The sequence below is a fragment of the Corvus hawaiiensis genome, chromosome 5 (assembly GCF_020740725.1).
Source record: "Corvus hawaiiensis isolate bCorHaw1 chromosome 5, bCorHaw1.pri.cur, whole genome shotgun sequence".
In the NCBI taxonomy this organism is placed as follows: domain Eukaryota; kingdom Metazoa; phylum Chordata; class Aves; order Passeriformes; family Corvidae; genus Corvus; species Corvus hawaiiensis.
In genome coordinates, this window is record NC_063217.1 from 49,030,851 (window position 1) to 49,056,659 (window position 25,809).

Below are 25,809 nucleotides of genomic sequence, written 5' to 3' on the forward strand. Positions count from 1 at the left end.
AACCCCAAAACAAAAGGTTAAAAAGAAAATACTTTTTCCAGCCTATTAGCACTAAGTAGGCATAAACACAAAATATGTCCATGCATTCCTCTGAATGAGGCAAGACAAGATTTGCTGAACCTTTCCCATACTGGAATGCATCAACATTCATGTCCCTTTGCCCAGCCTCTTGAAGGAGTTTTTACTTGAAGCTGAGCGAAGCTTTTTTCCTCCTTATGGGAAATTCCAGAGCCAGGATGTTAAAGCCTAACTTCCTCACAACAGCCTGCCAGTGATGGCTTGCACCCGCTGGGCTGTGACAGGGTGTGTTCTCTCCTGGTGAGATGAAATGAAGGAGAAGCTGTTGAGACAGCGAGCATAAGAGATCCATTCCTCTCTCTTCCTGACCCTGCCCCTCTGGTAGTGCAGCCTGTGCTGGGAGCCCATAGCCATAAGTGTTTGCGGCTCTGCCCAAAACCCTGCAAAATCTTTGGAAACAGGAATGGCACATCTTTGTTTAAAAACTGGAAATATGGCTTAGGTGTCCAAATACCATTCTGGGCAGCCCATAATAGATGACCTCTGTCATATAGTCTGGGATACAGCAAAGCAAACTGAAAAACACAAAAGAGTGAGATAGACATAGAGCAAAGAAAAAAGTCCTTCAAAACACTGTGTGAGTGGTCCTCGGGAAAGCTACACAGAAGTATTTCCTGAAGATCTCTAAAACAAGAGCCAGCTTGGTACATTGATAATGTTGAACCAATCAACACTATGAAAATTGCAGAAAATATTTTAAAAGAAAATATGATTTCCAGATTATGTCTGTTTTTAGGGGATGGATCCCTGGCAGCAGGGAGCCTATCTGCCCAAGTTCATTTGGGCTGACCTCTGAGGTCCCCGTACCATGTATGTGTTTCAGGTTTCTGAGTCCTACAGCCTGACTAGGCTCTGCCTCTGTCATGCCTATGGAGATCCAGGGTTGTGAATATGGAAAGTATAAGGGCTGGTGTAGCCAAGCTGTTCTGTCAGAAAAGCTGAGGTCAAGGCTGCTCTGAGCAGCATGAGTCTTCGACACCTCTCCCCATGTATGGTTCCCATCCCTGTATCTTCTCTGGGAGCTGGACCCCTTGCACAGGGATGCAGGAAGCTCTGGGCGATGCTCAGAGGAAGTTGTACTCAACTGGATATATTTCCAGACAGACCTCTCCCCCATGTGCACCAAGGGAGATCATCAGTTGTCGGTATCAGCTTTTATTTTACCTTTCTTTCTGCAGCATGCCAGGAAGCCTCCTGCCAGATGTGGGTGCCATTGATCCCACTGCATGTCCTGTGTTTGTGTGTGGCTGAGCTACTCATCAGCACAGTTGACTGGCATCCAGCCCCATGCAGGCTGGGGGAACAAGCAGCAATGATTGTGGGGACCTCTTTCATGTGAGTTGTCCCAGAGTTCTCGTTTTGGAGTAACAAATCTGTGTGGTGGTAACAGGATTTTGTGTGTTTGTCACAGTGGTCTCCAGAATAGGCTGTCAAAACTTGCCTTTTTTTCACTGCATACTACTGGAAAATATGTATTTACTGTGTATCCTAGCATTCCTGTCAGAAACAAGTCTTTTCACTGTACCTAAAGGACAAGGTGAGAAAGGAACGGCGTTGTCCAGCTTTCCCTTGCATGTAGGCTGTTTCCTGTCGATGCAGTTTCCTTGGGAGTCAAGAACTCATCAGAAATACTTTGGCAGAAATTATGTGTTTTCTCTTGTTGAGTCATGCTGTTACAAATATGCTAGAAAAATGAAACTATCCATATCATTAGGATAAGCTTTGATGTCTTAGCCTGCGAACTTCCCTGCAAGCAGCTCCTCAGTTAAGGCAGCAAAACAGTGTTATGTTTTTCTGACTGAGTGCTTTCAGAAAGGATATGACAAAAATAAATCAACAACTCTGCTTCCTTGGAAGAGGCAGTGCCGTAGGCTGGCTGCTGAATGACTAACCAGTTATACATCATTATCCTGCTCTGCCACAACTGCAGTGTGAGGATTGCCCAGAAGAAAAACAAAGGTAATCAGGTCCTTTGCATTTAAACTTTCAGTCTGAAGATCTGACCAGGGGGTTGAGCAGCTGGCAGGGTAGGCCTGATATGGAACACAACAAAGTTAAAATGGTTTACTTTTCATTATCATGTACCTATTTGTTGCAGCTTGAAGATGAATACCTGAAGCCCTGCAAGACAGGTTAAAGCACAGCCACTAGCAGTGCACGCAAAAGATCTGTTCCCAGGACCATGAAAGGATGCCAAGCCATTCTGCTTTCAATTACTTGAGTATTATACCTCCTGCTCCAAAGACTGCAAGGACAGATTTGACTTTCAGCTTTTCCTTGCCATCCTTTTTGGGGGGGCGCTTAGGGTAAGAGCATCCCAGGTTCAGCCTGCCTGGCACTGCTGCGGCCAAGCTGACATGCTGGCACATCCTGGTTACCATGGGTGAGTATGAGGAAGCAGTTTTGTGCTGTTTACAAAGATTTGGAAAGCGTTTCTGCTTGTGTCACAGGCTGGATATGTGTCAATGGATTTGTGTGTCCCTCCCTTTTCTACTGCTTCTGCTTTTTCTTTGAGGCAGGGATCTGGGGCGCGGTATTGCCTGTGTTGGGTCACTTCTGCACTGCTCACTTGTCCTTTCTACACAGGAAAGCAACAGGCAGCTCTGAATGTGGACACTGACATAGAGGAGGAAAGAGAGGAAGGGAGGGGATGGGCTGCAGGATCCTCCCGTGTGAGACTGGGAACGGGAAGTGCTTAAAGAGTGCATCATGCCCCGTTTGTGTACTGCTTGTGCTGCTGTTGGATAGACGGGAACATTTAAAGCAAGACATCTTCAAAAATAATGACCACGTCTCTATCTTATCCCCATCTACCTGCTGGCAAAGGCTTGTGTGGTGTCTATGCTTGGAACATCTGCAGTTACAAAAGCACAGGCTTGTTGCAGATCCACGTGCTTCTCTTGGGAAAATGTAATGTGGGTGAAGGCATGTGGCTTGTTTTAAACAGTATAAAAGAGGAAGGAAGGTTAATCATAGCTTAAACTTGGAAGAGAAGAGAAGAGAAAGCACCTACAAGGTGCACCTTTGTTCAATGCTAAACATGCAGTTACTCTGGAGAAAAAGCAGTTGAAGAGTATTCTCATCTTAAAAGACAGCAGCTTTCTCCTACTTTAGATTCCTTGGTTTCAAAACAAGTCGTTTTGAGCCATGCTGCAGCACAATTTGAAAGCTAACGCACTGGGAGGCAGGTGGCTGGTACCTTGTCTCTGTGTGTGGGGCAGCTTGTGGAGAGCATTTTTGAGCATCCTCAAACCTTCCTGACTCTGGATAATGTGATAAACCCTGACAATCACCCCCATTTCTTGGCGTTTTAAGCAGCGTGCTGAAATGGACTCCTTGGTTTGTGAACTGTGGCATGGTCACACTAGTCTTCTCTTTCTGAGAGAAGCCAGAAACCTGGCCCAGTGTAGATCCATGATGAGAGCTGGCTGAGCCTGGATGTTAGGAGAAAGTGGGTACTTCTGAAAAAACAGCTGGCACTTACCTCAAGTCTCCATGAATGTGTGGTGATGAAGCTGTAATAGACAGAAGAGTGTGCCCATTTCACACTGAATTATATACATGGTCTTCTTCTCCAAAGCTCTTCCCAAATTTAACTAAAATTTTTAACTGTATCATGGAGGCACAATTTTGAAGACAAAAATATATAGGAATGAGTCTCATTGAACCTGGAGTTAATATTTTGAAAACTGAAGGTTTTCCCTGTTGAAGAACAAGAACCATTTCAGCTGAGAGGTGCTAGAGGGAAGAGGTGGCTTTGGAGAAGTTGATGACATCCCTTCACTAGAAGACCATTTCCCTTCTCTGCTCTGCCCCACAGCTGCTTTGTCTCTATTTTACAATGTTGTTATGCTTATCAGCTGTCCTCTGTAGTAGACAGAAAACACAAGGCTATCTCAGTCTTTCAATTTCTTTTTTTCTTAGCCTAATGTGCAATGCTAATGTCAGTGCAGTGGGACTGACGTTGCTATGAGATGCATTTGGGCTCTCTGTTGGCTTTCCCACTCTTGATCACACAGATGCAGCTGTGGGCCCTCTGACACGTGGCAGGAATCAGTCTGTCTGTCTGCTCTCAGGCAGATACTTCTCGGTGTAAGAGGGCAGAAAAATGTGACAATTTCTGAACACAGAAAAAAAATGGTAACTGCAACAGGAATGTTAGTGTTTGAGTGTAATAGACTTCCCTTTCAGAGCTGGTGGGATGAATCCCTGCCCCTTTATGCAAGCAGCATACTTGGCTGTTTGACCAACCATATGTTACTTCAGTCAGGTTAAAATAAATACCACCAAACCTCCTCTCTCAAAATTGCCTTTGATGTTTACAGAGAGATACTTTCCTTCAGACTGTGTCTTGTGCTTCAGACAAAATATAATTCCTATTCTTATTAATTTTCTGTTGACAACATATGACTGTAGTGTCCTAGGAAATGAAAGGATGCTGACTGTTTCTATAGTACTCTCCTTGACTAAACAATTTGACTCCAACACTTAATATATGTACCACTCTATATATTGATAATATTTTACAGAACTTACATAACTTGGTTGTGCTGAGATGTTCTGTTTCTCAGCTGTTCTGGTTTGGCCAAATTTAGAAATATATCTTCTGAGAGAAGGCAGGTCACCACCACCCCTCCCCACCAGGTTCGGGAAAAATAAATTTTCCTCCAAGGAAAGTGAAGGAGATAAAAACTATTTATTGAACAAACACACAGGAAAAGGAAAATAATGCTAAATAATAAAAATCGCGCTGTGGAGAAAAACCTGGGAAAGTGTTAGAGTCCTCCCTTTGGTCTCCTCAGAGCTGGGGCTTGGCCCAGGGCCAGGCCCTCTGTGCCCGGTGGAAAGTCCTCCTGATGTGCTCGGAGGTTGAAGCAGTCCAGCAGAAAAGGGAGAAAATCCGAAATTCCAGGGAAGGAAAAAAGTTCAACTCTCAGTCTCTCTCCGGAGAAAAAGAAACTGAACAACTGGCCAAAAACTGACTGGAAAAACTGCAAGCTGGGTGCCTCCTCTCTCCCCTGCCACAGCTGGGGAAAAAAAAAAGTCCCTATCTCTGTGGGACCTTGAACAAGCTGCAAACTGCTTCGATAAAGTTTTGCTCAGTTTTTCCTTCCCCCTCTCAGGTTCAGTTTAAAGGCGTAGAAAGGCACAAAGTTAATTTCTGGGCATAGGGCAGCAATATGGGATACACACCATAAAGTCACCCCAAGACATCAGCACAGTGAACAACCCCCCCAGTGCCTACCAGACAAAAAGTATTGAAAGTAGAGGTACAGGGAGGTGAATGCAGTTCTGCCTGGGAACTATTTCTGCACTTAATAGTGGAGGAAGTGATTATGAAAGAATTGCGCAAAATGGTTGCATCAGCCTTTCCAGCAATGGGAGTTGACTGACAAAAAGAAGAGACTGACACTAAATTTTATCTTGCAAAGAAGAGAGTTCAAGCACGAGCTGTTCCCATTTTTGCATCTCCAGCAGCAGCAGCAATAGAATTGGTCGAAATGTGAGTTTGAAGGGCAAGCCATACATGCTGGACAATCCTGGACTCTTCAGAAGCCCTGGTTTCCTTAGGGGAGCCACCACTAGTGAGAAGAGGTGCAAACTGGTATGATTCACTGGATAGTTAAAGGACACTGGGAAACTGGGAACATGAAGTTTTGTTTGAGGAGAACAGTATTTTGACGGTGGAATATTTTCTCACTTGAGGACTGTCACCTCATCAGACCTGCCAAAAATTTCCAGCTTTCATTGTGTTTGCAGGTATGAGGTGACCATTCAGATGCCATGATCAGCACCCGAGGAGACTGAAACACAGCGTGCAGCACTCAAGGTAAGTACTTAACCTCTGCTTATTCAGGGTTTATGGGCAGTGTTCATCTGCAGTACTGGAACTGTTTACAGTTCAAACTTGGTGGAGTGTCCTTTGGCACCTGTGGCATGAAACACAGCCCTTCTTTACATTAAAATCAGTGTTGTTATAATTACATCCACTGTTTATGGGGTGACAGTAACATCCAATTCCCATCTATTACTAGTGTTGTTTTACAGAAAAGTCTGATAGACTTCATTGCATATCAGCTTGCTCTGCCTTTTCAGTAAAGAATGTGAATTGCTTACACAGTGTGCAAAAGGGTGTGGCAGGAGCTCTGCTTTTAGAAGCCCTGAGGCTGGTGAGACTCCATGCAGGGGACCCCTCTATCTCTTCTGGTAAAGTTTGTGGTGTTGGAAACCTCAGACCACTGGAAGGGCTGAGAGGGGGAGCAGGCTCTGTCTGGGCCATGTAGCCATACAAAATGGGCAGGCTGACTCTGGAAGGGCTGGGAACGTTTGTAATCATAGAATCACAGAATCACTTTGGTTTAAAAAGACTCTTAAGACCATTGAGTCAAACCATTAACCAAATGCTGCCAAGCCTACCACAACTATGTCCCTAAGCACCGTGCCTGTATGTCTTTTAAATACCTCCAGGGATGGTGACTCCACCACTTCCCTAGGCGGTCTGTGCCAGTGCTTGACTTCCTTTTCTGTGAAAAAAATTTCCTGATATCCAATCTAAACGTCCCTTAGTGCAACTTGAGGCCATTTCCTCTTTTCCTGTCACTTGTTACCTGTGAGAAGAGACTGACCCCCACCTGTCTACAGCCTCATTTCAGACTGTTGTAGAGAGTGATAAAGTTCCCGCTGAGCCTCCTTTTTCTCCAGGCTAAACAACTATATCTCCCTCAGCTGGTCCTCCTAAGACTTATATTCTAGACCCTTCCCCAGCTCTGTTGCCCTGCTCTGGACATGCTCCAGGACCTCAGTGTCCTTCTGGAAGTGAGGGGCCCAGAACTGAGCACAGGATTTGAGGTGAGGCCTCACCAGTGCCAAGTACAGGGGAACAATCACTGCCCTGGTCCTGTTGGTCACACTATTCCTGATACAAGCTAGGATACCATTGGCCTTCTTGGCCACCTGGGCATATGCTGGATCATATTCAGCTACCTGTTGACCAGCACCTCCAGATCCTTTTCTGCTGGGCAGCTTTCCAGCCACTCTGACCCCAGCATTTAGTGCTGCATGGGGTTGTTGTGACCCAAGTGCAGCACATGGTGCTTCACTTTGTTGAGTCTCATACAATTGGCCTCAGGCCATGGATCCATCCAATCCAGATCCCTCTGTAGAGCCTCCTTACCCTGCAGCAGATTAACAGTCCCACCCAATTTGGTGTTGTCTGCAAACTGAGTGTGCACTCAATCTCCTCATCCAGATCATTGAGGATCTAACCATCTTCCCCTGTTTGGGGCCGAAACATCCAGCTGTAGCTTCTTTGCTGAGACGAGGCATAATGTGAGAGATGAAAGAGGTGAGAGCCATAGCCAACATGCCTGTGAAAAGCCGGGACACCAAGGCTGGTCCTTTATGGCTCTTGACAAGTGATATGGCTGTACTCTAGGGATGAGCAGCACACTGTGGTTGCAGGACTGAGAAACTCAAGTAGGAGAGGAAGACGGACATCACAGGATAACACTTAAAAAAAAAAAATTAATCTGAAATTACTAATAAAATAGTGGAGGTTTTCAAGAGTTTTCAGGTGCTGTTCAAAATTAAAATTTGACCCTACCTTCTCTCCTTTCTGTTTCCTACAGCAAAATGTCCATCCACGCAAAACACAAATCAAGAACTACACACACCTGGCGAGTGTTGGCCGTCTACATGATCTTAGCTGCAAACCTCTCCGAACAGCAAGCGCTGAAGCAGGCTTGTCCTTCATGCGGTACCAGTCAGCTTTGCAACTGCTCTTCCATGGGCTTGGACTTCGTTCCCCTGGGACTCACGGCCAAAATCACAGTATTAGACCTGGCCCACAACAGGATAAAGCACATCCGATCCCAGGACCTGCAGCAGGCTGTGAACCTGAGAGTCCTGCAGCTGCAGTCCAACAAAATCAGCTCCATAGATGAGGACTCGTTTCAGTCCCTGGCAAAACTGGAGCTCTTGGACTTATCAAATAACAGCTTGGCTCACGTGTCCCCTGTGTGGTTTGGGCACCTTTTTTCACTCCAGCACCTCCACCTGCAAGGCAATTCCTACAGAGACCTGGGGGAGAGCTCCCCTTTTTCTAGCCTGAGGAACCTGAGCTCTCTCCACCTGGGCAACCCGTGGTTCTCTGTGATAAGGCAAGGGAACTTTGAGGGCATTGAGCTTCTGCACAAGTTGTGGATTGATGGTAGCAATCTCAGTCAGTACGAGCAAGGAAGTTTGAAATCAATTAAGACGATAAATCACATGATCATAAACCTAAGAAATAGTAATATATTTTCAGACATTGTTAGGGATCTTCTGCACTCTGTCGCTTGGCTGGAAGTCACAGAAATCAAATTACCAGTTGAAAAAAAAAGCTTGGTGCAGAATTCTAGACGTCCTTTTAGGATACAAAAACTTACATTTAAAGAATCTTTCTTCACAGATCAAGCTATTAGCCGAGCAATAGTGTTACTGAAGGAAATCACCTCTTTAAAAGAGTTAGAGGCAGTCAATTGTGTGCTTGAGGGGAAGGGAAACTGGAACATGAGAGAAATTGCGAGGAGTGGGCAAAGTTTTGTTGAAACAATAATGATAATAAACGTAGTGATTCAGAATTTTCATTTGTTTTTCGACCTGAATGGTATGGAGTCACAAATAAACAACCTGAAAAGACTCACTATTGCAAGCTCTAATGTTTTCATGGTACCATGCAACATTTCAAGAAGTTTTTCATCACTTCTGTATCTGGACTTTCATGATAATTTGCTTGCAAATAACCGTTTATATGAGACAATCTGTGAAGGTTCCTGGCCTTCATTGCAAACTTTAAATCTAAGCCAAAACTCTCTAAAATTTCTGGAAAAGACTGCAAACTGTACATCCCGTCTACCCAAACTGACTAATCTTGACATTAGCCGAAATAATTTTGGTGAGATTCCAGATGTGTGTGCATGGCCCAAAACCCTGAAGTATTTAAACCTCTCCAGCACTCAAATTCCTAAAGTAACAGCCTGCATTCCTCAATCGCTGGAAGTTTTGGATGTTAGTGCAAACAACCTGAAGGAGTTTGGACTGCAGCTCCCATCTCTGAAAGAGCTGTACCTCACAAAAAACCAGCTGAAGGCCCTGCCTGGTGCCGCACCCATTCCAAACTTAGTGGCCTTGTCTGTCAGAAGAAACAAGCTGAACAGTTTCTCCAAAGAGGAGTTTGAGTCCTTCAAGAGAATGGAGCTGCTGGATGCCAGTGACAACAACTTCATCTGCTCCTGTGAGTTCCTCTCCTTCATCCACCACGAGGCCAGGATAGCCCAGGTGCTGGTGGGGTGGCCAGACGAGTACGTGTGTGACTCTCCGCTGGCGGTGAGAGGGGTGCAGGTTGGCGCCGTGCGCCTGTCTCTGATGGAGTGCCACAGGGCCCTGGTGGTGTCGTTGATCTGCGTCCTGGTGTTCCTGGTCATCCTGCTGCTGGTGGCCGTCGGCTACAAGTACCACGTGGTCTGGTACATGCGGATGACGTGGGCATGGCTGCAAGCCAAGCGGAAGCCCAAGCGAGCCCCGCCCAAGGACGTCTGCTACGACGCTTTTGTCTCCTACAGCGAGAACGACTCCGACTGGGTGGAGAACACCATGGTGCAGGAGCTGGAGCAGGCCTGCCCTCCCTTTCGGCTCTGCCTGCACAAGCGGGACTTTGTGCCTGGGAAGTGGATTGTGGACAACATCATCGACTCCATTGAGAAGAGCCGCAAAACGCTCTTTGTGCTGTCCGAGCACTTTGTGCAGAGCGAGTGGTGCAAATACGAGCTGGACTTCTCGCATTTCCGCCTCTTTGATGAGAACAACGACGCGGCAATTCTCATCCTCCTGGAGCCCATCCAGAGCAAAGCCATTCCCAAGAGGTTCTGCAAGCTGCGGAAGATCATGAACACAAAGACCTACCTGGAGTGGCCTGCTGGTGAAGAGCAGCAGCAGGTGTTTTGGGAAAACTTGAAAGGAGCCTTGAAGTCATAGAAGTCAGCAGCCCCCATTTCAACATATTTCCACAAAAGCCTGTATATCACTGTTTCTTACTGTTAAGAATCTTTTCTTGCTTATTTTTCTTCGTAACTGCAACTGGCTTTGTTGCATATAGAGATAATTGTCATTTTACCAGCTGGTAAAGACCTGTTTTAGGCTTTCCAGTGATTTGATACTCTGGTCTTTAAAAGTCCCTGCCAATAACTCTGATATTTGGAAACCGTGTTGGACTTGATCTGCTTTTCTAAATACATTTTGCTGGGTGTGGGGTATTTCTGTACTTTTTACTCCTGTTACCGCGATCCCCAACTAGTTTCTAACAATGCCATTGTAATTTGCAAATGAAATTAAAAGCCAAGGGCTTCAATCAGTATTCCCCTGTGTCCATTTCTCCCTGGGCATGCTTGGTTTTCTCTTCCTGATTGCCACCACTTTCCTTTCTACCTACCTGCAGAAAGAGTGAAAGCCTTCTATTTCTGGGGTGTGAGATTTTTGTTTCTAATGTGTGGGCTAGATGGTGTTGCAGACTGGCTCAGTTCTTGGTTTTGGTCTTCTACTTTGTAAAGCATATTTATATAATCGCTGGGCCATGCAACTCTTACAGCTCAACTTCTCTTCCTTTGTAGTTGGTGAAGAAAATTACAGGGCTAAGAGGCAGTTCATCTCTCTACTTCAGTGTGAGGTATTTCCTAGAATTACCATATTGCCCTTCACTGATTACAAAGGGAGTGTAGACAAGCAGGTAGATACAGATGCGTATATCGAGGTAGTCCAACACCGAGTGATTGGATTTCTTGTGTTTTAGAAGTTCTTATGGGAACCTGAAATTGTCTCTGAGGGGATTAAGTTAGGTGTGGTTTCTCTAACTCAACATTTTCCCTTTGCTTGTTTTGCTGGAGTTTAAGTACAGGAGAGTCTAGATCTTGATTAAATTTTAGCCATGCAGTTATTTTGTGGAGAAATACTAAAGCCTTGGCATATGGGCTGACTGAGTACTTGAAAAATAGTCAAATTTGATTATATTGTCTGTTGCTATATTTTTTTATATATATATGTTAATATATATATTTATATGTGTATGTGCTTTTATAAATGTGTATATATTCACACTCCGGTGTGTATGTGTACATCTGTCTACACAAGATAATTTCTGTGGGTGCAACCTGCAAACACTACTTTCAGTTCTGTTTTCCTATTACAATGTTATCTCCGGGGCTAGTCCACAGTCTGCAACAAGGCGATTTTTCTGTTAACTCCCTTGGAGAAACACAGCTCATGGTCTAATCAAGGCTGAACTCCAGGCAGGTAATGAGTGAATCATCAGAGAGCAAACAATGAGCATTGAAAAAACAAATTAGGAGAAATGTGTGCCTAGAGGTTAAGAAGGGAAATAAGTCTTGCCCGTCATTATAAAGAGAGGGTCAAAGAGAGATGTGGGAGAAGCCTTAGTTCACACAGTAGACTCTTACCACAGACCCAGACTTTTGTGTGTTGGCACATTCGAAAGGACTGATAGTGTTCCTGCTCTTAGGCCAATCAGATCACCCAGTGGGAATTCCCCTGCTTGCACTGTCAAGGCTGAGCAGTGAAGTGGAAACGAAACAGCAGCGTGAGAGGAAGCTGGGAAAAGAAGGATCAGCAAGAGAGAGACAAAACACGGCATATGCAGGCACCAGAGCTGAAGGTGGCGTTTCTGGGAATTTTTTCAGCACAGAGGTGAGTTTTCAGGTAGGTGAAGGCTGGAGATGCAGGGAAGGACAGTGGAGCTGCAATGCCAGAGCAAGAAGCACACAGGGAGAGCCCTGGGAAGAGGCAACCTAATCTCTGCTACCAATCCTCCTCTGCATGGGGGATTGAGGGTGCTCAAGGCTGCTGTGCAGGAGTGCAGGGTGGGGAGGGATTTCTGACTGCCAGCAGAAGTAGAGCAGGAAGGCGCAATCACAGGCACCTGGCAAGGATGCACGGCAGGCAGGATGCAGAGCTGGGACATGCTGATGGGAGCAATATCCTTTGGGAAATGGGAGAGAGGAAAGCAGCAAATGAAAAAGGGACAAATTGGGTCAGACTGTGCCATTTCTGCTCAGTTTCCTTGTGGGAGGGTGCCTTGTATGTATTTTGTCCTATTTGTATGTTGTCCCACTTGGGTGTTAACACAGACTGCCCAGGGAAGTTTGGGCATGAAGGAGGGGTGCCTTAGTTTCAGGAATTCAGCCAGGAAAGAGCTCACTGAACAACGGCCTCAGGGCATCAGCTGCCTCCACACCTAACTCTGACCTGCTTGTGCTTCCAGCACATCCTCTGTGCTGGAAACAAGCAGAGGCATGGCTGTGTGTGTGTGTGGATGTGTGGATGTGCGTACGTGCTATTAGGGCACTGCTGGGGGCTGAGAACTAGGACATGGATAACCCACACACAGCCAGGTGGAGAGCAGTAGCTTTCCCCAGTCTGCTTGTGGTTTGACCTCTTCACCAACCAGTGGCTCTCCCTCTGCAGGCTCCATAGCACTGCTCAAATTTACCAGCCAGCATTTAGCTGGGTAGAGCTCCCCAAGCTAGAATCAATTTGCACACTATTGGCATGCTTTATTTTAGCACTTATAGTAACCTTCCCCATTTGTTAGCATTTATAGAACATCATTCTGTTGTCAGTCATGGTTTTGTTTAAGAATATGTGCATATTTCCTCAAATTCTTCTACTCATATGGGCCAGGGAAAATAACACTGAGCATGTCTGATGGCTTGGGCCCTTTTTCCATAACTCTGAAACATTTTGAACGCCTGGTTCATCACAGCACATTATGGTACAAGGGCATCTGTGCAAGTTCATGTATTTTTAGTTGCATTTCAATTTAATTTTTTTAATGTGGTTTTTTAATTTCCCAGCACAACAGGGAGAAGTGATTTCTTGACAGGGCAATGATATCATGGACTGGGGCTGTATGTCTGAGTGGGTGTGGAGAGGCCTGAAATGACCTTGTAAGTCAGGGTCTCAAGCAGAATCATTAGACAGAAATGGGAAGGGGAAGAGAATGGCTGAAAGTGAGTGAGGGTGGGAATGGGATTTCTCTGGGTGTCTGCTCTGATTACAGATGATCAAAAAAACTGGAAGGGAAATGTCCCGAATCACCCAATGCAGTTCAGTCCTGCAGTCCCTGGATGGTATCAGGCTGGTAAGGTGGAGAGAGCCATTAGGCTCTTCTAGTATTTCCTGTGCAGTACCTGCCCAGTTCCCTTGTGTACTGTCAATTTTCCATCTATAAATAACCTGCCTATAGGCAGCTTTTGAGTGATTAGGTTGCCTGGTTGTATAATTTTCTAACAGTAAGTATTTTGGTGACAACTTTAAAAATACCACTTAAATCCGTTGCTAGTGAAACTCGTGCTACTCCTGGCTTTACTCCTGTAGCCTGCTGCACTGTCTTATCCAGTTACTCTTGGGAGACCAAAAAGTCCTGTAAAAGAGCCTCAGCTGGACAGCAGATGAGTCTTAAGTACAGATCACAATTTTTTGTGTGGGATTCACATGGACAAATATCTAGGTATCTAAACTGTGATATGCCATTTTAAGGCAATGGGATCATTTCTCTTGGAGTCATCACATCTTAATCTGGGTGTCCAAGACACACGATATTAATTGCTCCTAAAAGATGTTCTTTCTCTCCATTGACTTTGGAGAGAGTCATGGTGGATGACCAGTTCAGCCGTGGGCACCTAAAGACAGGGAAGAGAACTTTGTCCTTCAAGATCCAAAGCTCTACATCAAAAACAGGCAGAGGTAAAAGGGAAGTAACAAAAGAGGTCAAAATGTTTATAGTCCTGCAGGTGGGAAGAGATGGAATGACTGAAAAAAATTATCCATAACTTTTCTTCCCCTCCCCATATGCCCAAACCATCTCAGTCAATTCTGCCCCTTTTGGATAATCTTAAGCAGTTATGGCTAAAAATAATGCAACTGGTAGGGTGGAACTTCTCTGTATTAACTTGTATATGTGGGTCAGCTACTGTAAAACAAATCAGAATATGAATTCACAGTAGAGTAGATCTTCTGCACAGAATCTCAGTGGGATGACTGAGGGAGAAAGCAGTTCTCAAGGAGCCAGTCTAGCCCAATTAACCTGCTGGAGAGCTCACAATGATTTTGAGAACTCACTGATTGGCCTCTTTGGGGATTGTTCACTCTTTCCACCCACGGTAAGATACCTACTGAGGCAGGTGGGTTTTGTGGCACACTAGGGAAAAGAGCTCTCTCAGGCTTCAAAAATTGTTTTTCCACCTCCTCAGAAGGATAGAGGAACTAAAGGCATCTTGTTGGGAGTAAAGACAAGTTGGATATTGCAGGAAGCTCTGTAATAGAAAAAAAGCCATTCCAAATCAGCATTATGAAAAGTGTGAGAGGCAAGTGAAGTGACACAGGATCCACATCTGTGTGGCTTCTCATGATTCATTTCAGTCCAGCAGACCAGAAACAGGCTGTGGGACTGGAAAAAGCTATCTTGTCCAATCAGCTGATCTGATCTGAGCTCCTGGCTCTGCCCTGTGGCTTGGCTTGATCTTCTCTCTGCCACAGGTTCCCAAAAGAGAAAAGGAACTGACAGAGGAGAAGGATGTGGCAGTAAAAAGGAAGAGCTGAGGCAGTAGGCGACAATGGTCAGTTTTACAATCTTAAATTTCACTAGCAAGTATCAGACTGATGGCAACATGAGAGTCACCCTGGCAAGTGTTTGTTTCCCTGCTCACAGGACATTTACAATCAGAGTAGGAAAAGGCAGATAAAAGGAGGACTGGACTGAAACAAATGCATTCCTTTTCTCCCCATTGTCAGAACAGAGATTAGACATATGCTTGAAGTAAGTATTAAACCTGAATGTTAGTATCTACTGTAAGATGCTGACTCTTCTTGATGTAACCAGGATTTGAAACATGTACAGGAGACTCTCTGTAGCAAAAAATGAATATAATATTCACAGAATCTGAAGAAAAAGACCTGAGGTGGGATCAAAGTATGAAGGCTACTTAGTAAACAGGAAGAGGATCAGAGTAGTAACCAATCTATTTCAACTCTGAACTGTCTTAAAACCAAATATTTTAACAGTGCCTTCAACAAGACAGAACAGTAAAAGTTAGATTTATCCAAAATACACCTTCTCCAAAACAAGCTATGCATTTTATATTTGCTCTGACTGTATTTTATATTTTAGGCAATATAATGACTACACACACCTGGCGAGTGTTGGCCGTCTACATGATCTTAGCTGCAAACCTCTCCGAACAGCAAGCGCTGAAGCAGGCTTGTCCTTCATGCGGTACCAGTCAGCTTTGCAACTGCTCTTCCATGGGCTTGGACTTCGTTCCCCTGGGACTCACGGCCAAAATCACAGTATTAGACCTGGCCCACAACAGGATAAAGCACATCCGATCCCAGGACCTGCAGCAGGCTGTGAACCTGAGAGTCCTGCAGCTGCAGTCCAACAAAATCAGCTCCATAGATGAGGACTCGTTTCAGTCCCTGGCAAAACTGGAGCTCTTGGACTTATCAAATAACAGCTTGGCTCACGTGTCCCCTGTGTGGTTTGGGCACCTTTTTTCACTCCAGCACCTCCACCTGCAAGGCAATTCCTACAGAGACCTGGGGGAGAGCTCCCCTTTTTCTAGCCTGAGGAACCTGAGCTCTCTCCACCTGGGCAACCCGTGGTTCTCTGTGATAAGGCAAGGGAACTTTGAGGGCATTGAGCTTCTGCACAAGTTGTGGATTGATGGTAGCAATCTCAGTCAGTACGAGCAAGGAAGTTTGAAATCAATTAAGACGATAAATCACATGATCATAAACCTAAGAAGTATTAATGTATTCTCAGACATTGTTAGGGATCTTCTGCACTCTGTCGCTTGGCTGGAAGTCAGAAGAATAGCATTCAGTATCTCTGCAGAAATGCAACTATTGAGAGTCATGTCTTCATCCTTTGCAAAGAAAATTTCTTTTAGACAGACCTTATTAACAGATGCTACTGTGCCTGAGCTTGTCACCATTTTAGAAGACATGCCAAAACTAGTAGAACTGGAGCTGGTAGACTGTAGACTCTTGGGAACTGGACAATGGAAAATACAAATTCAAGCAAAGCAATCACAGACCCTTAGAGTTTTCACAATAGAGAAATTATCTATAGAAGAATTTTACTTGTTTACAGATCTTCAGGCTGTGGAAGGTCTAATATCTCTTTTTAGGAGAGTCACAGTTCAAAACACCAAGGTCTTTTTGGTACCATGCAGAATTTCCCAATGTCTTCTGTCATTAGAATATCTTGACCTTAGTGCAAATCTGCTTGGAGACCAGAGTTTAGAACATTCAGCTTGTCAGGGTGGTTGGCCATCCCTACAAACTCTAAATTTAAGTCGGAATTCACTGAGTGACTTAGAAATGACAAGTAAAAGCTTGTCTCATCTAGGAAACCTAATTGTTTTAGACATTAGCCAAAATAATTTTGGTGAGATTCCAGATGTGTGTGAATGGCCCAAAACCCTGAAGTATTTAAACCTCTCCAGCACTCAAATTCCTAAAGTAACAGCCTGCATTCCTCGATCGCTGGAAGTTTTGGATGTTAGTGCAAACAACCTGAAGGAGTTTGGACTGCAGCTCCCATCTCTGAAAGAGCTGTACCTCACAAAAAACCAGCTGAAGGCCCTGCCTGGTGCCGCACCCATTCCAAACTTAGTGGCCTTGTCTGTCAGAAGAAACAAGCTGAACAGTTTCTCCAAAGAGGAGTTTGAGTCCTTCAAGAGAATGGAGCTGCTGGATGCCAGTGACAACAACTTCATCTGCTCCTGTGAGTTCCTCTCCTTCATCCACCACGAGGCCAGGATAGCCCAGGTGCTGGTGGGGTGGCCAGACGAGTACGTGTGTGACTCTCCGCTGGCGGTGAGAGGGGCGCAGGTTGGCGCCGTGCGCCTGTCTCTGATGGAGTGCCACAGGGCCCTGGTGGTGTCGTTGATCTGCGTCCTGGTGTTCCTGGTCATCCTGCTGCTGGTGGCCGTCGGCTACAAGTACCACGTGGTCTGGTACATGCGGATGACGTGGGCATGGCTGCAAGCCAAGCGGAAGCCCAAGCGAGCCCCGCCCAAGGACGTCTGCTACGACGCTTTTGTCTCCTACAGCGAGAACGACTCTGACTGGGTGGAGAACACCATGGTGCAGGAGCTGGAGCAGGCCTGCCCTCCCTTTCGGCTCTGCCTGCACAAGCGGGACTTTGTGCCCGGGAAGTGGATTGTGGACAACATCATCGACTCCATTGAGAAGAGCCGCAAAACGCTCTTTGTGCTGTCCGAGCACTTTGTGCAGAGCGAGTGGTGCAAATACGAGCTGGACTTCTCGCATTTCCGCCTCTTTGATGAGAACAACGACGCGGCAATTCTCATCCTCCTGGAGCCCATCCAGAGCAAAGCCATTCCCAAGAGGTTCTGCAAGCTGCGGAAGATCATGAACACAAAGACCTACCTGGAGTGGCCTGCTGGTGAAGAGCAGCAGGAGATGTTTTGGTTTAATTTGAAAATAGCTCTAAGATCTTAGGCAGGGATGTTAAAGAATAAATATGTAGTGAATGTACTCTGGATTTGTTTCACTTGTCTGTTTGTCCCATCACTTATCTGCATCTCAAGAACACAGCACTGGGCTACTGCAAATTCTAATGCTATGATTTTTGTAGCCATCATTCTGAATAGTTGTACAGGTTTGGGCTGGAATAGAATTAATTTTCTTTATAGTTCCTTCTATGGTGCTGTGGTTTGCATTTGTGCCCAAAACAGTCTCCATAACACAGGGGCTTTTTAGTTAGTGCTCATCAGTGCTTGCACAACATCAAGGTCTTTCCTGTTCTCATGCCGTCCTGCCAGCGAGCAGGCAGGGGCTGCATCATAATATGGGAGGGGACACAGCTAGGACAGCTGATCCCAGCTGACAAAAAGGATGTCCCACACATAAAGTCATGACCCATGATAACAAAATCAGCACTAAAAGTTGTGGGAAAGAAAGAGTAAGGGAGGATATTTGGAGTTACCATATTTGCCTTCCCAAGTAAACGTTCTGCGTCATGGAGTCCTGCTGTCATGGCAATGGCTAATCATTTGCCTGTTGGTAGGAAGTGGTGAATTGATTCCTTGTTCTGCTTTGCTTGTGAGCATAGCTTTTATTTTACCTGTTGAACTGCCTAAATCTCAACTCACAGGTTTTCTCACTTTTACCCTTCAGATTTTTTCCCCTGTTCCACGGCGGGGAGAGTCAGAGAGTGCATGCATGGTGCTGAGCTGCCTTCCGAGGTTAAACCACAATAGTTATCTACACATGTTAATCAGCAGTATGAGCAAAAGCTGTTTCATTTAAATATTTAAAGATGAAAAGTTGTTTAGATATACAGCTATGTAGTTTATGTGTCTTAATCTTTGCAAAAGTTTTAGGAGAGAACCTGCCTAGCCAAGGGTTTTTTTTTGCATTCTTTGTATAAACCGCTTCTCATCAAATGCTATAAAAGTCAGTCTATGCAGTAAAGAATTTTGTCCTAGCTCTCCTAAGTCAGTGGATCTAAGGATTGGTTCTCAGTATTTTATTGTCACAGCAAGTTAAATGCCCAGATCTCCTGAAAATTGTGGCTGCAAGGCTTAATGTAGAAATGGGCTTTCTCACTGCAGTTCTGTGTGTTGTAGCTCATAGGTTCTATAATTTCCTTTATGAAAGACATCTATGGAGGACGACTTCTGTCTAATGTCATTGTACTACATGTGGCAATAGATGCTTGTCATAGGTTAGCAAGCATAGTCCCGGAAGGGACGTCCTTGCTAAGGGGTGCTTACAGTTTCCTCTGGGAACTGATAGAACCTATCAGCTGGCCAGTTTGAATATGGACAATTCTCTAAGCCACTTAAAGTTGTGATCACCTCTGTGATCCACATTTAAGAATAGGCAAACTCCCCCTCCAAGCTCTCTCTCGTTTCCGGCGCTGGGACAGGTGGCTGCGGGCCCCGTGTGGGGGCCAGCGGGCCCGGCCAGGCCCTGCTTGGGCCAGGCCAGGCCGGGCCACGGCCATCCTGAAGCCATGGACCTGTTCCAGCCGTGGAAGCCCCCCACTGCCTTGCCGTGGGCAGCCGGAGCGGCTCGGCTCTCCCCCCTCTCCACTGCGATAAGAAAAATTCAACATTCCAGCTGCAAAGCTGCAAGGCCGAGGTGAGATTAACCCTTTTTATTGCTGTGAAGAGCTGAAAACCTGAGGGAAGAGAGAGAGGAGATGCTTAAAGCTGAAATTCTGTTGTGAAGCTATGATATATCAGAGTATCCTGTTGTAATTCCATGAAGATCTGGGGGGTGGAGTGTTCAACTCGTGAGCAAAAGCACCTGCGTTGAGATAGGCAGATGCTGATGCAGCTGTAATTTCATGAGAAGTTTGGACAGGGAGAGATGAACCAGATGAGGACTTTTGCTCCAAACGGGAAAGGAGAAAACCTCAGTCCCTAGAGATGCTCCCAGAGATAGTCCTAAAGATGAAGATGATGAAGACCCTTTGCTCCCAGGGAAGGAGAAGGGCCTCTGTTTTTGTTTCTGAACGGCTCAACCTTAAAATTGTACCCCAAAAAACTTCAAGAGTGGACCCTCGAAAGCAGTTGCGGGAAAAGCTGCAAGTCGGGGGGAAAGGACTCACACGCAGGCAGAGAGACTCCTCTTCCTGAATGGACTGAACAATATTTGGAAGTGGGCGGCTGTCTCGTTGTGATAATGTTTTCATAGCATGAGCAAGAAGAGACTTCTCTTTCTAAATGGACTGAACAAGGTTATTATGGAAGTGGTAAACAGACTGAACATCTCAAGGGTTGTCTTTTTACACTGTCAGCGGGAGAAGGGAGGAAGGTGGGGGGAGGAGGAGAGTTCTGAAGGTGGTATAATTTTTTTTCTTCTTTTAGGTCTGTTAATAAACTTCTTTATATTCTTTCAAGTTTGGTGCCTGTTTTGCATTTCTCCTAATTCTTATCTCACAGCAGATAAACAGTAATGAGTATTTTGGACCAAACCACTACAATGCTTCAGGGTAGGGTTCAAAAGCCCTTCTGACTTGCACAAGTGGAGTTTAAGCTATTCTCAGCTACAGTGTGGGAAACACAAATATATAGTCTTTGAATCCAACGCCATGTCCCTCTCTTTGTTCAGCAACCTTAACACAGGCATGAAAAGGGTGTTTCTTACCTTTTGCTCTCTCTGTAAATGTAGTCCACAAAACTAGAGTGGGTGGAGAACATCCCACATAGCACACTGTGTTTGCTGTCAGATGGGGTTGTGTTTTCTTGAGAAGGTTACTGGGACAAGGGTCCTAATTGCTGGAAAAGTGCAACAAATGGAAGACTGGCACCAGTCTGGCAAAAAAGACTCACCAGCTTCCTTCAGAGCTGATTTAAAAAGAAAGGGGTGTCGTTGTGATATTTTCCTTGTAGGCACAGGAAATTTCAGGTGAACCCTAGTAGTTTGAGTCTGGTAGGCCAGAGGGACTATGAACTTCTGGATCAGTACAGGGCTTAGGCGCAGCTTAGGACATTTCCAGGCACATACAGAAGCTTTCAAATGGAAACACCTACAACATTTGGCTCTAACTGTAATGAGACCATGTCCAGGTTAGTGTTTTTATTGCTGTTTTGATCTTGGACATCTAATGTGGTACAAAAACTCTGTTCAAACACCTCACTGCAACTGAGTTGATTGTATCGAAGTCTCCTCTCACAGCTGGTTACTTGTTGTAAGTTACTTTAGCAAGTTCTCTGCACAGCCAGAATGTCAGTGAGAGCAAAGTACCCCTGTTCTTTGCTCACCATTGGGAAGGCTGAGGACACACCTCCTTCCATTACACCCACAAGTAGGCAACTTTGACAGCACTATGAAAATTAACAGCTTATTTACTTGCAATTATGAATGCAGGTATAACACATTATAAGAATTATTAATTTTGTTACTTCATCTAAGCTAAAAAGCCACCTTCTTCCTATGTACTTAAGATTTTCTCTTTTCTTTACTTTGGGTTTTTTTAAGTGCATCGTTTCCTATTTTTAGCATCTAAACCTTACTTTCACCTGTGGATGGCTGCATAAAATACCTGCTTTATTCTTTTATAAAAGTAAGTTAAGTGTATCTCTGATTTCTAATAACAGTGTAGAGATGCTTAAAATACTGACCATGTTTAATTTTAATTCAGAAGCTACTTCTGATATCTACTTCTTCATTCTAGGAAATAAATCTATTTATTTTCTAGCACAAGCTTCCCATTAAAACCATCAATTTCTTTTAATTCTTACTTGGAGAAAGTAAGTTTACACAGCAGGCTGTATAGCCTTGCTGTAATGCAAAAAGAGGCAAAAGTGTTTCTAGCATACCAGAATTCCACCAATTGCTATTTTCTCTAGTCTTTTAAAATTAAGCACAGAATATGCATATTATTGTAGGCAGGTAAATATCCAACACTTTGAATTCTCACCAATAATCTGCATCCTATTCTAGAAACAGTGAGTAAGTAATGCCTTGGATGATACCTGTAATAATCGACTGCCAAACCACCAGATAGCAGAGACAGTCCAGAAGTTGTCCATACAATATTTGGGTGTTCCCACACAATCTGTTCATAAGGAAGCTGGAGAGAAAATGCAACAATAGGTAAATCTTGGTGTTTTTCTTAGTCAGAATCAAAGATACAGTATTGGGTTAATATGCTCATAATTTACTTCCTTTTTTTATAGAGGTAAGGTTAAAATTAAGTAGCCTATGATTAAAGAGGATCTAAGAAAATAAGCCAAACTTTGCTTTCATTCAAGCAGGTTTCTACAGACACAAGAACAGATCTTCAACTATTTTTTTACTTGCTAAAGGAAAAGTCTTGTTTACTAACTACTAAAAGGGAAAAAAACACTTGTTCTGAAAGTGCATTATATAATTTAAAAAAAAATCTTAAAGAACAAAATCCACTGCATGGTCTTTATAAAACTGTGATTTATATTCTTTAAAGTGATTCTCTTATTATAAAAATTATTTCTGGATGTCTTGAAATCAAGAAGGAAAATATATATGCACTTTTCCTAGCTTGCTTGGGGTCTTATGTAAGGTAAAGGCAAACAGAACTATCATCTTCCCTAAATATAATTTTTCCTTAATAATAACAACAGGTTTTCCATTCATTTAATGTGGCCATCTCATCCCTCCACTGCAGATCAAAACAAGAATTAGTAAGTAATCAGGCCATGGTTTAGAAAATCCAAATGAAAAGCACACTTGTTACAGAGAGGGTATGGGTTGCTTAACAACCCCTTCAAATCAATTTTCTTAGGGCAGTCTGTGTGAGTTTCATTCTTGCCAACAATGCAGCTGCTGTGGGTGCAGGATTCATGAAACCCAGTATCATGTGTATTGTTAAGGAATCTTTCAAATGCAAAAAAGACTCAGCACTTACATCTGCAAACCTGGTCAAACCATCAACAGATAATTTTAATGACTGAGTGTGGACACTGCCTGGTTTTATAACCAAGCAGTTTCAAATTACTTAAAATAGTTGGACTATTTGGAATTATTGTAAAGCTGAATCCAATGTCCTGAACATCCAGACTGGTATTCATATTTTCCAGCTCGCAAGAAGCCAGGATACTTTTATGATGTGCAGAAATGGGTGATTAGTAACTGTTCCAGCACATATTCAATATGTTTCGTTTTAGTTTCTGGAATGCAAGATGTGGAGTTGCTTGGTATCCCTGGGTCACTGGGTCTTCTGTCAAGCTGTAGGGTACAGGACATTGGTTGAGAAGGGTTCCACATCTGCCTTAAAATTACCTGGCAAACAGCCCCAGGCACAGCTGGAGGAAATCCTCTGCACTACACAGGAGCAGGGCCTGAATTAGCAGACCTGGCTGATGGGTCAGCATGCCTGGTCTAATGTCCTGCCAGGCACACCCACAAAGGCTGTGCACCAAGTACCTGGAAGGTGGATTTAAGCCTGAAAACTATAGGATTATGGCCACTCTTGCATCAGTTTGTCGGCCAAAAATCTGCACGGCCTCAACTTGTGTTACAGAACTGAAAAATAGTTTGTGTTCCTATTTTTACCTCTGCACAATGTTGTTTCTGAATGTGGTTTTGGTTCCTTTTTTTCTTGGTATTTATTGTCATCATTATTTTTTAATACAGCATAAAAGAGGAGAAAACAATAGTTTCATAATTAAGTGGAAAGGATATCCATGATAACAGGACAGCTGTTAGGTATTTTCAATGATCCCCTCTTTTTTTATATCCACAAGGATTTTCTGCCTACAGACTGCACAGATGTAATTGGACAAATGTCTTGTTGGTATGCCACTGATGTTGTAAAACTGTCAAGATTAAATTTACAGGAAAAAAAAGAAGCCAATGAACAACAAAATATTTGCTTAGAGTCAAGGATGCATAAACACATTTCAGCTGCCATCGAAGATAAAAACAGCATGAAAATGGCTACAGTTGTCTAAGTTTACTAGTGCCGGGATTCACAGTTACCAAAAAATAATTAAAATCTTATTGTTGATGCAAGGGCTTTAGCGACCATCTGCTTGATGTTAAGTAACTGGACGTAAGGTGATTATGTCAGCGTAATTCTCTTATTTGAAAGGGGAAAATAGGAGCTATAAAAAGGAAAGGACAAGAAGAGTCTTTCACAGACTTTGGGGAAGGAAGAAACTTGTTCTCCTATGGCAATTAGGAAAATTGTGTAGTTTCTTGCACATGGGGATCTGCCTTTTGGAAACCCCAAATCCCCAAAGGCCTGGCACATGGCAGTGGCTACTGCATTAACAGTGTTCTCCTAATCATAGGATTGTCAAGGGAGTTCAACCTTTGTCTGGCACAAGGACAGCTCTTCTCAAGGAAAAGTGAGGTTAGTTTACTGCAGGAGTATCCAGTAGACCTTATTGTCATGAGCCCAGGGGCACAAGAAATTAAAGAGCTCCCTTCCAGTCCTTGCAAGTGGTATTGGGGGCGATGTACCCTGGCAGGTACAGCAGTGGTGGAAGCCATGTCAGCAGGACAAATCTCCAGAGTCTCTTCCCATCATTCCCACGTAAAATTCCCACATACATAAAAAAGCAGTGTCACTGCAAAATCCACATCAGAGCGGATCAGTCATCAGGCTCTTTTCTGTCATAAGACCACGAAAGATTACTCATGTCAGTCTGTTCTTCACTAAAACACCAGAACTTCTTAATTAACCTAGAATTTTTACCTGGGTAGAATTTGAATTTTCTTTATGTTTGTCCAGGATTTCTGCATCCCACTCAAGAGCTACTGTGCTGGACTCAGTCTGAGGTGCTGTCTGACCAGAAATTCCAGGGATTCCTCAAGAATGAGTAGATCAAACTCATAATGCATCTGATGTAAGTCCAACACTTCTTGAAAGGGTTGCAGGTATTGCACACATATAAATCAGCTGTTCCTTTAAGTCTCAGAACTATTGCCCATATATTGTATAGTTGATTAATCTAAAAGTATGTAGCTCTGATGGAAAATTCTTGGCAGAAACTTAGCAGTCTTGTGTTACCAATGCTGTTCAGCTTTATTCTGTCAAACTATTTTCTTTAGCTAAACTCCCCACCGGTGTATTTCTAAGATAAAGCTACAAAATTTGTTAGCTCTGATGCAAAGGCTTTTACTTTGTGTCCTGTAGCAGCAGAAATGACAAGTCTTTTTTAGTGCTGAGAAGCTTCAGTTTCATAATATTTTGTAGCCAGGTTTCAGTCTCCCAAGACCTGTTACACATAACACAGTCTCAGAGAGTTGACAGGAGACATTAACATTTTTGCAGACTCTATTGGGTTGAGAGGTTTGTGGGTAGGGGATTAGATACCACTTTAAATACCACTGCATTTTAGCAAAAATTTTGCTCTGAGGATTTATATTCAGTGGACTCTTTCAGCTACAGAAACTTAACATTTCTTTGACTGGCATGTTACGCCTTATTGAGATTTGGCTGATCTTGTTGCTTCTGCAAAACAGGGAAATGAATCTAATTGTTCTGTATAAGACTGTAAACAAAGTCCCTTTCTATAAGAAAATGTGTCAGCTTGGCCTACCTATAGCAAAGCTGAGCAGCTGTGGCTCCAAAAGCAGTTCATAACCTGCTCTCAACAGTGCTGGCTGTCAAGCATATTCATACTTTTAGTGTTAGGGTGTTTGCTCCTGCAAAACAAAATGAAAATTGGCCTGCAGTTTGAAGGAAGCAGGAACTCATTGGGGTAAAAATCTTTGGCAATAGTCAAAATAAAGAGATCTCCAAGCAACATTATAGCCTGGTAGAGTCATGATCATCAGAAATTACAATGTGGTTTTGATATGAATGTACTTATTTATTTTTATCCATTATGTCAAGACTTTTGATGTCTCATCACCTTCAGGTGCATAAATGGAGAACTGAGGATTAACTCAGAAGTTAGGGGATTAAATGAGTAAACACAGTGGCTGTACAAAGTTGAAGGGTTTTCCCTTTATCTCTTCACACCACAGACACAAATTGTGAAATGACTTATTATCAAACTTCAGGTCATCTATGCAATAAGAAACCTCCAAGAAGTAAGAGGACTTACAGGTCCACAATGCAAAAGGGGTTTCATATGTAGAGCTGGGTGGTGAAGAGATCAGCCTAGAGCAATTTCACTGCATACAAAGCAAAATCTATCAAATAGAAAA

General features: G+C 43.8%; 2 protein-coding genes across 5 annotated transcripts; both read left to right on the top strand.

The window, feature by feature from the left end:
• The first annotated feature begins 1,796 nt into the window (after positions 1 to 1,796).
• On the top strand, positions 1,797 to 10,471 carry LOC125326610 (toll-like receptor 2 type-1). Of its 3 annotated transcripts, XM_048305066.1 has the most exons (4): positions 1,797 to 2,037; positions 2,177 to 2,461; positions 5,839 to 5,908; positions 7,707 to 10,471. In XM_048305066.1, exon 4 carries the CDS (start codon positions 7,711 to 7,713, stop codon positions 10,090 to 10,092), a length of 2,382 nt encoding a protein of 793 aa, XP_048161023.1. In that variant the 5' UTR covers positions 1,797 to 2,037; positions 2,177 to 2,461; positions 5,839 to 5,908; positions 7,707 to 7,710; the 3' UTR covers positions 10,093 to 10,471. The 3 variants fall into 3 exon arrangements, with proteins under 3 accessions (XP_048161023.1, XP_048161021.1, XP_048161022.1); XM_048305064.1 differs by lacking the exons at positions 1,797 to 2,037; positions 2,177 to 2,461 and adding an exon at positions 5,470 to 5,683; XM_048305065.1 differs by lacking the exons at positions 1,797 to 2,037; positions 2,177 to 2,461 and adding an exon at positions 5,484 to 5,581.
• Positions 10,472 to 11,219: 748 nt separating this feature from the next.
• Positions 11,220 to 17,698, top strand: LOC125326611 (toll-like receptor 2 type-2). Of its 2 annotated transcripts, none has more exons than XM_048305068.1 (2): positions 11,220 to 11,826; positions 15,296 to 17,698. In XM_048305068.1, the coding sequence occupies exon 2, from the start codon at positions 15,304 to 15,306 to the stop codon at positions 17,653 to 17,655; it is 2,352 nt and encodes a 783-aa protein (XP_048161025.1). In that variant the 5' UTR covers positions 11,220 to 11,826; positions 15,296 to 15,303; the 3' UTR covers positions 17,656 to 17,698. The 2 variants fall into 2 exon arrangements, with proteins under 2 accessions (XP_048161025.1, XP_048161024.1); XM_048305067.1 differs by having other exon boundaries at positions 11,220 to 11,814.
• The last annotated feature ends 8,111 nt before the right edge of the window (positions 17,699 to 25,809 follow it).

Excerpts from the sequence above, each read along its gene's own strand:
- LOC125326611 (XM_048305068.1), top strand. The coding sequence starts at position 15,304 with ATGACTACACACACCTGGCGAGTGTTGGCCGTCTACATGATCTTAGCT.
- LOC125326610 (XM_048305066.1), top strand. The coding sequence starts at position 7,711 with ATGTCCATCCACGCAAAACACAAATCAAGAACTACACACACCTGGCGA.